This window comes from Sciurus carolinensis, chromosome 15, assembly GCF_902686445.1.
Source record: "Sciurus carolinensis chromosome 15, mSciCar1.2, whole genome shotgun sequence".
NCBI classification, from domain to species: Eukaryota; Metazoa; Chordata; class Mammalia; order Rodentia; family Sciuridae; genus Sciurus; species Sciurus carolinensis.
Genome location: NC_062227.1, coordinates 3,282,208 through 3,298,704, shown reverse-complemented (window position 1 = coordinate 3,298,704; position 16,497 = coordinate 3,282,208). Strand labels below are relative to the sequence as shown.

Below are 16,497 nucleotides of genomic sequence, written 5' to 3'. Positions count from 1 at the left end.
CGAGTGTTATAAAGACATAGCCCTGGATTGCCTTCTTGTTTCCCTGGGTCTTCATTCTTCCTGGCTAATAATCATTTTGGTTAGTCATGCCTGTTAACATATAGCTTTTATTCTAATTGTATTATACGAGATAAACTTCTTTGATATTGACAGTAGACATAGAATATATCATATTGTTAGGTGAATACAATTTGGTTTCTATATAAGATGTTCATGCAGTTAATACAGAGTAATCAGATTGTGAAAATATGCAAAGAAAAAACAAGTATTAAACTTCAGTCCTTCAGGGTGGCTATGGTCTTACGTGTTAGACTAGTTTTTTTTCCTCAGTAAGATGCTGTCTGCAATTTTAAATTTTTCATTATGTAAAATTTATAATTTAATTTTTTTTTAGGTACATTCACAAACCTACCAATCCTGATGAGGCTCCACTTGCCGAACAGGCCAAACCATTGTACCCATATCGAACAATTGGTTGTGTTTTCAATCATCAGATGTTCCTTGGAAATTGTCAACCCTCTGACGCAGTAGAAACCTGTATATTTGATTTGAATGATGAATCCAAATGGAAACCCATGAGTGAAGAAGCAATTAAATCTGTGTGTGCTCCAGGAGCAACAACATCCCTTCCTCCCTTCCCACCTCTGTGTGCATCCACAATTGATGCATCTGTCACAAGTAATGAAATAGAAATGCAACTGAGGCTCCTGGTGTCAGAACACAGGAAGGTAATTAATGTCAGAATAGTTGTAGTTCATACCTTTTTCATTTTTTCATATATTGAACTTTTTTGTGCTTTTTATTTTTGTTTTTGGTACAGAGGACCACATCCCCAGCCCTTTTAATATTTTATTTGGAGACAGGGTCTCACTAAGTTGCTTAGGGCCTCGCCAAGTTGCTGAGTCTGGCCTTGAACTCACGATCCTCCTGTCTCAGCCTCCTGAGCTGCTGGGAGAGGATATCATTTTATATACATCCATCTAGGCAAAACAGATGCCAGTGTTGATATTATCTTTAATGGTATCTGTGAACTAGAAAGTGAGGTTCCCATTTTGCCACAGGAAAAGTGTAGTTGATCATAAACCTTTGTGATGAGCAAAAACCTTGAATGTTAAGTTAGGAATTAATAAAGATACATTATGGTAATCAAAAGATTCAGAAGTTTGAAAAGTTTTTGTTTGTAAATGTATGTTTTTTAATTCATGTGTTGTGTACAAATGAAACCATAATTGCCTTTAACATTCCATAGAAACATGCTTTAAGCTCCCTAAGGACCTATAGCTGGTTGTCTTTTTTTCTTACATTATAAAAGAGCATTTTATAGAGTAAGTGCTTAATAAATACTGAGTTTAATTATAATGTATCATTAATTTGTTTTTTCTCAAGTACTGCAAGTGAATTGATATAGGTTCAGTCTTTTTTCTTTTTAGAAATATATGACAGTAGCATGTATTTTGACACATTATGCATACATAGTGTATAACTTATTCTAGGCAAATTCAGTCTTATTAAACTCTTTAAAGTTAAATAAAATATGATCTCCAAATTCATTGACACTGCTGTGTTCATATTAGGACTATTCCATGTGGCCGCCTCTAGTAGATATTTTAAAAGTACAGGATATAAAACCTTCATGAACATCATTATATTGAATGTTTTTTGGTTGTTTAAGAACTGAAACCTGATAACTGTTAGTTCCTCTTATTTTTACTTCTATTCATTCTTAGGATGATTAATAGGAAGTTTTTAAAAAACTGGCTGCTTTTAAAAATCTTTTCTTGGCATCCATTAAAAAATAATCAACATTTTTATTTGTTGATTTGTATCATATTAATGTTCTTCACTTTTTCTTTTCCTCTTGATCTTGTAGGATCTTGGCCTCACAACTGTTTGGGAAGACCAGCTTTCCTATCTTTTATCACCAGCTTTGGCTTCTTACGAATTCGAGCGTACCACAAGTATATCTGCAGGCAATGAAGAGTTTCAGGATGCCATAAGGAGGGCGGTGCCTGATGGTCACACATTCAAAGGGTTCCCAATACATTTTGTGTATAGAAATGCAAGGCGTGCATTTGCCACATGTCTTCGGTAAGGTGGCATTTATGGAGGCATTACTTTTTTTCCTTAGAAATCTTAGAAATGAGTTATTCTGGTAGTTATTAGGAGTGACAACACAGCACGAGCAAAGACTTACCCTTCTTGCCACACATTTTGTTAGGTTTGCTGTAACCCTAAATAGTCTGGGATAATTGTCCCAGTGATTTCGGTCCAATCTCAGTTGAGGATCTCTGATCTTGTCTAGTGTATAGACTATGAGGAAAGAGTCTATAATTTGAATAGCTCAACCAAAATTATTGAGCCATTGATAGCAAAGATAGGATTTTTAAATATTAAGATACTTATTAAATATTTAGTTAAGTATTTAAATACTGACTTAGTTGGAAATAAGAAAGTAAAGCCTGTGGTCACTTCTTAATTGAGTAAATTTTCTTTCTAACAGATCCCCTTTTTGTGAAGAAATAATCTGTTGTCGTGGAGACCAAGTGCGACTGGCAGTTCGTGTCCGAGTGTTTACTTACCCTGAATCTGCATGTGCTGTTTGGATCATGTTTGCTTGTAAATATCGCTCTGTATTATAGAACTAACATTTCCATAAGAATTATACCTGTGTTTTACTGGAATTCTACAATTATATATTACTAGCTGTTTGGAGGGTTTTTTTGTTTGTTTGTTTTAATTATAGCGTCATAATCTGATTTGGATGTCTTATTTCAATTTTGTATAGACCTGACAATGTTTCAAAAAATCATGATGTATGTATTTAAAGTGTAGGGATGAAAAGCTTGTAAAAATCTTAGTTGAATTTAGTATAAATTAAGTGTATATTCTATTTTAATAAATGCTACTTTGTTTACAGATATTCAGTAGTTTAAATATGAATATAAAATTTACTCAGTTTTCTTTACATTAATAATCATAGAGGTATATGTCTAAAGGTTTGAACCATAGTAAAAATCAAAGTGATCATTATTTTTCATAGGTGAATGAATTATTTTGCAGGCATTAGGAGAAATTAACCTCACAAGATTTGTTTATTGCATATATAAAAATACATTTTCTGAATTACCACTTTTGTGTTTTACCCATCATGCTGGGGATATTTGAGACTTCCCAGAAATTTATGGGAAGTCTTTGAAATAAGAGTAGGAAATCAGTAATTTCCATAAAAGCATAAATATTAATAACAACTCATATGAAAGTACTTCAGTAATTTATAAATACTCATTATTATGAAAGTGTATTGGGAGCCTGGTACAGTGGCACACATCTATAATCCCAGTGGTTGGGGAGGCTGAGGCAGGAGGATCTCGAGTTCAAAGTCAGCCTCAGCAAAAGTTCTGTTTAATTCTTTTCATCATTCACTACTGTAAAGAAAATGATTGTTTTAAAAACATAAAACAAAGTTATTGCTTTATTTTTACATATAGTGAATATGATTTAACTTGTTTCAAAAATTTGGAAATATTATCCTTCTATCAGTTTTCATGGAAAATGATAATCAGGTATTTTCTTATGAGATGACATGATTTAAAAAAATTAGTAAAATAAGAATTGACATTTTTTTATCTGTTGCCACAATTACACATAAAGTATCAAGAGAGAAAATTGCTTGTAATTTTTAATTTTTGAGATGCACTATGAAGCACATACTAAGAGACAGACTGTACACTTTGCTAGTGGGACACACCTGTAATCCTAGCGACTCGGAGCCTTGGATAGAAAGATAGCAAGTTGGGCCAACCTCAGCAATTTAGCAAGGCCTTTAGTAACTTAGTGATTAGTGAGACTGCCTCAGAACAAAAGATGAAAAGGGTTGGGAATATGGCTCAGCGGTTAAGTACCCTTGGGTTCAATCTTCAGTACCAAAAAAAGGAGGCAAGACTGTATTATCATCAAGTGATTGAGACTGTTTTAACTTTTAGGTTGGGCTTCCTGCCTTCCCGTACCATAATAACATGTGTTTTGAATGTGCTTTTGGTATAAATTCTAAAATAAATTTGCTTTTTAAGCACTTTAATAAGAGTCTGGCATTAATACTTTCCTTTGAAGATAGTCTACTTCAATGACTTCAATATGTTTATCCTACTAATAATTTTTCTTAAGAATTAATTTACCTTGTATATTTAGCCTCTTATAAGGTTGTTTATTTAAAAAAATTTTGTAAAATGTGTAATGTGTTCTTTTTGATAATATGAATATTGACATGGTTCTCTATATTTATATATATATATATATTTATTTATTTATATAAACATTTAGTAGAAAATTATGAGAAGCCCAGAACCTTTATTTTTCATTATCAAGCATAAACCTGTTGAATAAAACTTACCTAAATCCAGTTCCAACTTACTGAATACTCCAAGTGCCTTGGGAATTTTTTTATAGTATTTAGGTATGAATTTTAAATATGATCTGCAACACAATGGTTTCATAGTTTCTACTTAAGTAGTATAGGAATTGGATGATCTGTTTGTAACATGGATTTAACCTTTGAAAGTAGCATTACTTTTCAGAAGTTGATAATTGAGAAATTTTGAGATTAGTCAAAAGCTATATAAAATCTTAAAATAGCCAAACTTTTAAACTAGATGCCATCCTATTTGAAGAACCACATCTTATTGTTTTACCATGATATGGTTAAAGCACAAATTCATTTATAATCATTAATGTACTTAAATAGGGGTATTGAATGTTGTTTAAGATTTTCTTCTGAGATTTGGTATATTCTTTGAACTTCCATTTGGCTTATAATTGGACTGAGAACCAACTACATAATACAAGTGTTAAAATAGTCACAGATTTTTAGAAGAACAGGGCATAAGAGCTGTTAATTGGCAGCAGTTTGAATATGTTTACATGAAATGAACGATTTATCTTATTCTATTGAGTTTAGATTTGTAATCCAAATTTCTAAATTCTACATGTTTTCTAGTATTTTTGAAAGTTAACCATTGAGTTTTTTGTTTGTTTGTTTTTGTTGTTTTGTTTTGGTTTTGGTTTTGGTTAGTTTTTGTTTTTTGCATTTGACCAAAACTGTCGAGTTTTAACTGCCTTTATATGTGTGTTCTCTATTTTAAAATGTGATTGAGTATTTCCTGGACTACAACTATAGAATTTTGAATTTGAATCTTAGGGCTTCCAGACAACAGGATTTATATTAGTGAAATGGAGATCCAGAGAATTAAGTTCCTCGCCTAAAGATACATATCGCTAGTAGCAAATCGGTTCTGGAATTCCAGTTTTGATTTTACTTTTACTTTTTGCTATAACTCACTGTGCACAAGTGTATGTTGTGTGTTTTTTATTTTGTGGCTGGGGAATGGACCCTAGCGCTTCACACGTGCTAGACAGGTGCTCTAACACTGAGCCACATCCCCCACCCTCAGGTGTGTTTTTGTCTGTGCAGAGGTGGTGTTGTTCTGTCACCATTATAGTTTAGAAAAATGTTTGTAGACAGCTACTGTCTTTAAAAAAAAAAAAAAATTGCTGATTGCCCCTCAGGCCACCATTCCTACTTTCTAATTTTCGTGTTTCTACCCCAAAATTAGAAATACGAAAGGTATTTCTTATGGCACCCATACATAACCTAATAAATTTATAACAATATATTGGGCATGGAGTCACTGACCACAGTGGGACTAGAATTAGTTTTTAGAGAGGATGACTTGGGAAAGGTGAGACCTTGAGACAGGTAGTGGGTGCCTGGTTACTTGTGGTGTGGTGGGTTCAGCAGATAGAGAATTTTGCTGTTTGAATACTGAGAGATTGAATCCATGACTGAATACAGTGTCCACTAATGTGCATCCATAAACTATCTCAGTCATGTTTAGTTTGTATTCTGAAAGAATTCTGAAATTCATTTACAAATTAGGTATAACTAACCAGTTGTTACTTTTACATTTTCTTTGCCAAAATGTACAGCGACAGAGTTGTAGGTCCAAAACAAGGAAATGAGTATCAGAAAGTACAAAAATCATTTAATTTGAATATAAGCAAAGATATTTGTCACCAGTTCCTAATTTTTAACTTCTTTATTGAGATTTAGTTTGCAAGCCATACAGTTAATTTAAACTGTACAGTCAGTGGTTTGGAGGATAGTGAGATGGCAGTCACCACTCAGTTTAGAAGATTCTTCCTCACCCCTAAAAGAAACCCTGGACTCTTCAGCTATCAGCCCCCTATCTCCACATCCCTTTTCACCCCAACAGTAAGCACTAATTTACTCTCTAGAGCTCCCTATTCTGAACTTCTACGAGTAGAAGTCTGGTGTCTCACTTGGCGTGATGTTTGCAGGTTCACCCAGCTCATAGCGTGTGTCATGCTCGGTTCCTGTTTGGAGTGAAGGCTGCACCATTGGGTGGATGCACCATACCTGTCCTCTTGTCATTTGTAGACATTCTGGGTATTCCCGCCTTTTGGCTGTTAGGAATAATGTTCCTATAAATGTTTGGGTTATTATTGAATTGAAATGGTTCTTAATATTATGTAGGTGCAAGTCTCTCATTAGATACATAATTTATAAATATTTTCTCTCTGGATTCTCTCTTCATTTTCTGTGATGGTGTCCTTTGAAGTACAAAGTTTTTAATTTTGATGGATTCCAGTATGTTTGCAGTTCATAGTTTTGGTGTCATATCTAAGAATCCATTGCCAAAGTCAAGGTTATGAAGATTTACCTGTTTTCTTTTTAGACTTTGTACTCTTGTACTTAGGTCTTCACACAATTAGGCAAATTTTCAGTTGCTTTTGTGTATGGTGTGAGATAAGGGTCCACCTTCGTTCTTTTGCATAAGCATACCCAATTCTAAGAGCACCATTTTTTGAGACTTTTTTTCCCCTGTTGAATTGTCTCCTCACCCTCATCAAAAGTTATTTGACCGTTGACCTATTGGTTTATTTTTGGACTCTCAATTCTATGTTTAGTACCACACATTTTGATTACTGTTGCTTTTGTAGTAGGTTCTGAAATTGCTAAGTGTGGTTTCCCCCAACTTAGTTCTTTATCAAGATTGTTTTGGCTATTCTGGGCCCCTTGCAATTTCATATTAATTTTAGAATCAGATTGTCAATTTATACAAAAAGCTTTTTGTAGAAAAGGCAGAAGGGACTGCCTTCAATTTGTGGATTATGTTGGGGAACATTGCCATCGTAACCAAGTTAGGCCTTTTGATATTTTGAACATGGTGTGATTTTCCATTTATTCCAATCTCCCTTCAACAATGAGTTAATATCGGGCTGGGGAGATAGCTCAGTTGGTAGAGTGCTTGCCTTGCAAGCACAAGGCCCTGGGTTCGATCCCCAGCACCGCAAAAAAAAAAAAAAAAAAAAAAACAGTGAGTTAATATTATTCCTATTTTTTCCCTTTTGATGCTATTATACATGGAACTTTTTTTAAATTTCTTTTTTAGATGTCGATAGACCTTTATTTTATTTATTTACTTATATGTGGTGCTGAGAATCAAACCCATTGACTCACACATGCTAGGCAAGTGCTCTACCACTGAACCACAATCCCAGCCCTACATGAAACTTTTTTTTTCTTTTTTTCTTTCTTTTTTTTTTTTTTTTTTGTAGTTTTGGGGCCAGGACCTTGTGCATGCTAGTCAGGTGCTCTACCAAAACTTCATTTCCAACCCTAGCATTGGATTCTTAATTTTAATTTCAGATTGTTCATTAAAAGTATATAAAAATGCAATTGATTTTTGTATATTGATTATATCCTGCAACCTATTGAACTCAATTATTCTAATAGTTTTTTAATGAATTATTTAGCATTTTCTTTATACACAATTGTGTCATCTACAAGAGAGATAGTTTTACTTTCTAATGTAGATGTCTTTTGTTTATTTGTTCACCTAATTGTGCTTCTAGCACAATGTCAGACAGAAGTGGAAGGGTGGACGTCTTCCTGATCTTGGGGAAGACATCCATTATTCCACCATTATGTTAACTGCGTGTTTTGTTTTGTTTAGTTTTGTTTATAGATGACTTTTTTCAGGTTGGGAAAGTTTCCTTTAACGCCCCTTAAACATTGTTTTTATTAGGAAAGGATATTGGATTTTGTCGAAATGCTCTTTTTGTGTCTGTTGAGATGATCACATGATTTTTGTTTATTATTTGATTAATAATAATACTAATGCATTAACATAATTGATTTTCAAATGTTAAACCAACTTTGAATTTCTGGGGTAAACCATACTTGGTCATGGTGAAAATATGATATTCAGCATCTGTATTTTGCTGAATTTGGTTTGCTAGTATTTTGTTGAGAATTTTTATGTATACATGAGATTTTGGTTTGTAGTTTTCTTTTGTTGTCTTTGTCTTAAGTAGCTTCAGAAAATAGCTTGGAAGTATTGTCCACCTCTTCCCTTTTTTGAAAGAGTTTATGAAAAATTAGTATTGATTAACTGTGGTAGAATTCAGAAACCATCTGGGCCTGGGTTTTACTTTGTGGGTAGTTTTTTTTTTTTTTTTTTTTTGGGTGCTGGGGATCGAACCCAGGGCCTTGTGCTTGCAAGGCAAGCACTCTACCAACTGAGCTATCTTCCCAGCCCCCTGTGGGTAGTTTTTTGATTATTAATTCAACCTATTCACTTGTTATAGTCTATCTAGAGTGTGGTATTTAGGGAGTTGTCCATTTTATCTAAGTTACCTAATTTTGGTGTACAGTTCATAATTCTTTTATTTCTATAGTGTTAGTGGTAATATCCCCTCTTTAGTTCTTTTTTTTTTTTTATTGTAAACAAATGGGATACATGTTGTTTCCCTCTTTAGTTCTGACTCTAGTAATTGGAGTCTTTTTTTTTAGTTTTTTGGTTTTTTTTTTTTTTTTTTTTTTTTTTTTTAGTACTGGGGATTGAACCCAATGGTACTTTACCACTGAGCTACATCCCCATTTCTTTTTTTTTTTTTTTTTTTTTTTTTTTTTTTTTGGTTAAAGTTGGAGAGAGGGTCTTGCTGAGTTGCCCAGGGTCTCACTGAGTTGCTCAGATGGCCTAGAACTTGCAGAGCTGCCTCAGCCTCCTGAATCTAGGTGGGTGTGCACCACCTCACCAGCCACCTTGTTCAGCCTGGCTAAGGACATAGCAATCATGTTAATCTTTTTAAAGATAAACCAGCTTTGGGTTTCCATTGATGTTTTTCTATTCCCTGTTTCATTAATTTCCATTCTGACTTATTATTTCCCCCTTTTTTACTTCTGGTTAGTTTGTTCTTTTTTTTTTTTTTTTTTTTTTTTTTTGGTGTAAGGTTAGGTTATTGGTTTGAGATCTTCTTTATTTAAACATGTGAATTTCCCTGTAAGCATGCTTCAGCTGTGTCCTATAAGTTCTGTTATAGTGCTCTTCATTTCCATTCATCTTAAAGTATTTTCTGATTTCCCTTTTGATTTCTTCTTCAGTCTGTCAGCTATTCAGGAGCAGCGTGTTGTTTACATGTCTATATGCGTTTCCCCAGTTTCGCCCCTGCTATTGATTTATACTTTCATTCTGCTGTGGCTGGAAAACATACTTTGTATTACTCCTATCCTTTTATTTATAAAGGTTTGTTTTATGACCTAGCATATAGTTTATCTTGGAGAGTGTCCCCATGTGCCTTTAAGAAGAATGTCTATATATTTTCTGTTGTTGGGTGGAGTGTTCTCTAAGATTCATGGTAGGTCTAATTGATTTATTGTGTCATTGAAGTATTTCCTTGTTAATCTGTTCACGTTCTATTCCAGTTGTTGGATCCACTATTGAAAGTAAAGTGTTGAAGTCTACAACTAACTGTTGGGTTGCTGGTTTCTCCCTCCATTTCTGTCAGCAGTTGCTATGTGTGTTTTGGTATGACTGCATCTTACCATAATATATTTCTCTCTCTCTAATAATATTTTTTGTCTGAAACTCTTTTTTTCTGGTATTACTGTAGCCACTCCAGCTTTCCTTGGTGCTGTTTGCATGAATATATCTTCTTTCCTCTTTCTTTGGTGGGGATGGGTACTGCGGTTGAAACCGGGGGCCTCACCTGTCCTAGGCAAGCACTCACTCACTGAGCTACATCCCCTGTTCCTCTTCTAGCCTTTCACTTTTGATTAATCTGTTTTTTTTTTTTTTTTTTGCAGTGTTGGGGATTGAACCCAGGGCCTTGTGCTTGTGAAGCAAGCACTCTACCAACTGAGCTATCTCCCCAGCCCTAATCTGTATTTTTGAATATAAACTCTGTGTTCGGTAAATTAAACTTTTTTAAAAAAAATTCAATCTTCACATCTGCCTTTTGATGGGATTATTAAATCCATTCCCATTAGTCTAAGAGAATATATATACCTCAGTAGTGGAGTGGGTAGCGAATATGTGGAGGACCCAGCACTTCCCTCCCCCAATTCTTTCACAATTAATGTTCTAATTGATATAGTTGGAGTTAGATCTTTTTTCCTTTGTTTCATTTCTATTTTTTTATTCCTTTATTCCTGTTACTACTTTAAGTGAATAATTTATAATGTAGCATTTTAATTAACTTAATGAATTTATCACTGTTTTGGAGGGGGTGTGTGTGGGTGTGTGTGCGTGTGCACACATACTTTGGGGTTTCCTGAATGCATCTTAATTTATCAGAATCCACTTCACATTTTTACTAGCTTAATTCCAGTGATATGCAATTTTTAAACTGAAGTTACAGTGTTTTGAATGAGAATTTATTATGTTTTTTTTTTCTGGAAATATATTACTAAAACTAATTTCTTTGGATTAGTTCAAAGAGGGTAAAATGGAATCATCAGTTTTTGTTAAATGTTTTTTTTTTGTTGTTGTTGTTGTTTTTCTTTCCTTTTTTTTTTTTTTGGTACCAACATCCTCAGCTCTTTTAAAATTTAAAATGCTTAGGGCCTCGCTAAGTTGCTGAGGCTACAATCCTCCTGTTTCAACTTTCCAAGCTGTTGGGATTACCATGCCTGGCTAGAAGAAATAAATTTTAAGTCATTTGTTTGTAATTTTCTCTGGCAACATTAGGTTCTTTTTAAAATGATGTTTTCAGGATTAATTTTTTTTTTTTTTTTTTTGTACTGGGAATTGAACTCAGGGGCACTGAGCCACATCCTCAGCCCTTTTTTGCATTTTATTTAGAGACGGTGTCACTGAGTTGCTTAGTGCCTCACTTTTGCTTAGGCTAGCTTTGAACTTTCAATCCTCCTGCCTCAGCCTCCTGAGTTGCTGGGATTACAGGCATGTGCCACCATGCCCAGCAAAGATGTCTTTAAGTGAAGCATTTTTCTTCTAAAATATGTAGAGTCCAGTCATTTGGTAATGCTACTGAATAGATGAAAATGCTAGTTTCTGTGTCGTGAACTACATAGTAAAACTTACTAGTAGGATACTGGTAGAGAAATTCTCATGGCAGTCCCAGTTTCTAGGACTGTAGCAGCCACATCTTTCTGGACCTCAATTGCCTCATTGTTAACATCCAGATCATAGGAGTTGACCTGCCTGGAGTTATAGATCTGGATTAATCTCTTGAGATCTTCTAACAGATCTTTTATCTGTTACTTTATAAACTTCCTTTTCAGCTATGTAACAATTTTCAGGTACTTTGAAAGAATTTTATTTACGTCTTAACATGACTGATTTACTTCAATTAAACAGATTCAAAGTCTACATGCTATGTGACTCTTAGTTGCCATGTTTATTCTCTTGCATAATAAAGTGCATTCTTGAGTGGGTGAGAAGTGGAAGTCCCTAGCTAGAGGTGGTGGAGAATTCCAAATACTTCTAGATATGCTAGGAATAGTGTGCAAGTGTATGTCCTCTACCTTGTGTCTAAAGTCAGAGTAAAGATTGTGAACAGTTGGTCTAAATTATCTAGGCTGTTACTTGAGTGTTTTGCTTTAGCTAAGGAAAGTTGGCCCAAGATTGACAACAACATAATAACATTGATAACAACATAAAATAAAAATTGTCTATTAAAATGAAAAAGTATACAACTTAGTCATCCCTGAAAATGACCATGGCATTATTTTTGACAGTATGACAGTTGAAGAATGACTATTAACCAAATCTTGCAAGGAAATCATTTTAATACTATTAAAAAGAATAACGTGGGCTGGGGATGTGGCTTAGTGGTTAAGTGCCCCTGAGTTCAATCGCTGGTACCAAAAAAAAAAAAAAAAAAAAAAGAATAGTGTAAGAAAGTTTGCTTAAGCTGTGTGCAGTGGTGCATGCCTATGATACCAGCGACTCGAGAGACTTGAAATTTCAAAGCCAGCCTCAGCAATTTAGTGAGGCCCTAAGCAAGTCAGCAAAACCCTGTCTCTAAATAAAGGTCTGGGGATATGGCTCAGTGGTTAAGTGCCCCTGGGTTCAATCCCTGGTACAAAAAAAAAAAAAAAAAAGAAAGGAAAAAAAGTTTGCTTAAAATAGTCTCATTTAACTTCAGATTGAACTCTGGGGAATCTTTTTACCAATTTCATTATCAATGATTTTTCTTCTAACTTTTTTTTTTTTTTTTTTTTTCTTTTTTGATACTGGAGATTGAATTCAGGGGTGCTTTTACCATTGAGATTGCCTTTTTTATTTTTGAACAGGGTCCCACTAAATCATCGAGGCTGGCCTTGAACTTCAGCTCCTTCTGCCTCAGCTTCCTGAGATGCTGGGATTACAGGTGTGTGTGCACCACTGCACCTGGCTATCTTCTACTGTGTCTTAAGAAGGATGCGATTGTGAGGCAGAAGAAGGAGCAGAGGTTAGAGGCTCCTGAGGAATGAGCATGTGGAATAGCTCCATTAATGACCCTTCACTGAGAAAGGACCCCAAGGACACAGGGCTTCAGGTTCACAGAGCACTTCTGGGAAAAACAGCTCAAATATGGGACTGGGGAGATAACTCAGTCGGTAGAGTGCTTGCCTTGTAAACACAGGCCCTGGGTTCGATCCCCAGCACCCCCCCAAAAAAAAAAAAAAGCTTGAATATGAAGAACAGAGCCCCATTTAACCCTTCCACTAAAATCACCCAGGCGAGGCTAGCTTAACCATTGCTTATTTAATTGACTTAAAGGGAAGCCACATTTTATGTTGGTTACATGCTGACCTTGGAAGAGAAAGGAACCTCTCAGGGTCAAAGGAGAACATAATCCAAGAACAGCTCCACACCTCTGCTGTATGTTAGGAAAAAAAGATTGGTTTTAAGCAAGAAAGGGCTGTTTTTTTTTTTTTTTTTTTCAACGATCAGCAAAAATTAGGCCCGGCACCATGGCATATACCTGTAATCCCAGTGGCTCAGGAGTCCAAAGCAGGAGGATCGTGAGTTCAAAGTCAGCCTCAGCAATTTAGTGAGGCACCAAGCAATTTAGCAAGACCCTGTCTCTAAATAAAATGTGAAAAAGGCCTGGGGATGTGCCTCAGTGGTTAAGTGCCCCTGGGTTCAATCCTTGGTAATACACACACACACACACACACACACAATCAGCAAAAATTAAAAAGTGGTGGTATGAAAAAAATATTTTAACTTTTCTAAATTCAGTATGAAAATGGATTGCCTTTAACTTATACATAACTCCAAACTCTGGTTTCTTAAACTTTTGTCAAGAATTCCCCATTTTAAAGCAGTTATTGTCAAAAACCAAATGCTTGCTATCAAATAAAGGTATTTTTATACTTTATATTAATATAGGATATTACTTATATCTGGATATATTACTTATATCTGTAGTCCCAACTTCTTGGGAGCCTACAAGTTCAAAGACCAGCCTGGGCAACATAATGAAGTCCATCTCAAAAAAGAGGAAGCTACTGCTTGTCCTCACTTTTTAAAAAAAATTTTTAATTTTTTGATATGGGTATTGAACCCAGGGGCAATCAACCACTGAGCCACATCCCCAGCCCTTTCTTATATTTTATTTAGAAGCCTAAATAAAGTGGGTTAGGGCCTCACTAAGTTTTGTTGAGGCTGGCTTTGAAATGGCCATCCTCCTGCCTCAGCCTCTCAAATGGCTGGGATTACAGGCATGCACCACCATACCCTGGCTTTGTCTTCACTTTTGGAATCTGATGGGAATTAAGTAATATGGCTAAAAGGAGGGTCTAGGAAGTTTGTTTTAGGGAGAGTATTTGAATAGCCTTTGGCAACGAACAGAAATTTAGGGTAAGTATTTGACCTTTGCAGACTCCAAATCCTATTGGCATAAAAATAGTGACTTGGCCTAAAATTTGGATCCATGTGATCTTTTCCATATTGAGTCTTTCTAATTAACTGAAGCTAATAATCCTACTTACACAATAATCAAAATATCATACTGGTTTTAAAATAATTGTTTCAACATTAAAAAGGTGAAGCATGTCTATTGCTTGGCCCAGTATTTTCCAGAGTTGTCTTGTATGTATTCATATTTTTACTGTTTGTGTTTTATCTTATTTCTCTACTTTCCCTCAATTTTTATCAAAAGGTATATAACTCCCTTTGGGATAGGTTAGGTAAGTTATAAATAGATTTTATAGAATGAAAATGTAGAAACATTGGTTTAGGATCTAAAAATGAAAGAGCACAAATGGATATTTTCCAGATAAATATATACTTTTTCCATAAGAAAGAAAAAGTTAATTCTTTAGAAGTTTAGAGACCAAAGGAAGCCAATTTTGTTCTTATTGGGTCTATGTACTTGTAGTTCTGGGGATAAAGTCACATGCTGGTTTTCATGCTGATTTTAAAGATCATTGATTACTATTCAATCTGATTACTAGAATTACAAGAGATCATTTTCAAATTGCACTTAGGATTGTTCCTGGAACTTTGCCTGTCTGTGGTGTGATAATTTATAATCCTTTCATGCGGATGAAATCAATAGATCAAATGAAATAAAAATGAAAGTATTTCAAAAGTTTTAAAAAAATCACTAGAAATTTATAAGGTATTATAATGATGAGCAATGAAAATTTAGGTTGCAACGTTGAAAAAATATGCTGTCCTATTTTTTTCCCCCTTTTTGGTGCACTTTTCTAGGTGAATGTGCCTCTTAGGAGCGACTGTCTGGAAGTGTCTGGGATGAGCTTGGGCTGCACATGCAGCTGTGCTCCCTGAGGGCCGTGCTCCCCGGAAGACAGAGCAGCTGCGCCAGCACATCCGGAGCATGAAGCATCAAGTACATTTATTCTGCAAAAATGATAAGTAAATATTAGGAAAAAATGTCAAGGATTCCTTTTTTTAATAAACACAGCAAAAGCAATGAAAACAAATCATTTTTGGAGTAACATGCTGTCCTTTTTCATAGATCTCTCAACACGTTGGGAAAGACATTCCAATGTTGATTTGAATTGTCTAGACATTTTAACCACATAGAACAATTTTTAAAAGGTGAAGTCACAGAGTGACGATAATATCAGGGGTTGTGATGTAGCTCAGTGGTAGAGTACTAGCATGCTTGAAGCCCAGGGTTCATTTCCCCAGCCCTGCAAAAAATAAATTTAAGAAATCAATGACAGGGGCTGAGGCTGTGGTTCAGTGGTAGCACGCTTGCCTGGCATATGTGAGGCACTGGGTTCGATCCTCAGCACCGCATGTAAACAAAGGTCCGTTGACAACTAAAAAATATTATTATTAATACATGAAAATATTTAAATAAATCAATGACAGAAATTGGGGCCGAATATACTGAACACAAGACATTTGAATCTTTGAATTTTAATTGAAAGTGAAAAAGACGGAAGGTGCCAACTTATTCCACAGGATTACTTGAACTCCACTGAGAATAGAGCTGGTAGACTTTGAGGGGCCCGCAGTCACTTTCAAAGACATCTTGTGATGATGGATGGGTGGGACTTATCAAAATTTCAAAGGGTACTGAAAATTATATAAAAAATTATGCTGCCTTTGTACAGAAAGTGTCAAATGTTCAGACTATATAAAATAACATTGCTGACCCTCTTCCTCCAGACCCAGTGGGTGACGGACTGTGTCTCAGTGTCACCAGGAAACTATTAATGTTCCTGTGGAACCAAAGTAGAATTTATAAGAACGTAATGGTACCTCTTTGAAAAAACTGATTGCTCACTGTCTGGTGCCTACCATCCACCATTTGCCTGCCTTTTGCCTGTCTGTCGCCTTCCTTTCACCTACCCATCACCCACCACCCAAGTTTCACCTCTCGATCTTCTGACAGCAGTCAGTAGACTGACCACAGACTGCCAGAGGAGCACCAGCTGCCTGCTGTTGCCTGGAAGTTCGCTGTCACAGTACCTGCAGGTTTGGTTACACATGACTGCCGCCATTTTGAGACAGAAGCCAGGACTTGTAGGACCCCTGGCCAGACTGACTAAGCCTCATTTCCAGAATTCTCCAGCCTGACTGACCACACCCTGCCTCTGGGACCCTCATATCCACTGACTGCTTTCTGCCACCAGGACGCCCAGACGGACTGACTGTGCCCTACTACCAGGACGCTCAGACCAACTGATTGCACCCCGCCTCCAGAATC

The 16,497-nt window shown here is 35.6% G+C and overlaps 1 protein-coding gene across 2 annotated transcripts in view; it reads left to right on the top strand.

Moving 5' to 3' along the window:
* Positions 1-15,181, top strand: part of Cep76 (centrosomal protein 76) — a 32,040-nt gene extending 16,859 nt beyond the window's left edge. The window contains exons 10-13 of one of the 2 annotated variants that reach the window (XM_047527030.1): positions 395-728; positions 1,871-2,088; positions 2,501-2,616; positions 15,027-15,181. In XM_047527030.1, the coding sequence (XP_047382986.1) occupies positions 395-728; positions 1,871-2,088; positions 2,501-2,616; positions 15,027-15,043 (685 nt within the window). In that variant the 3' untranslated portion in view covers positions 15,044-15,181. Of the gene's footprint in view, positions 1-394; positions 729-1,870; positions 2,089-2,500; positions 2,921-15,026 lie in introns of those variants that run through there. The other variant, XM_047527029.1, reaches the window with a different exon arrangement.
* The last annotated feature ends 1,316 nt before the right edge of the window (positions 15,182-16,497 follow it).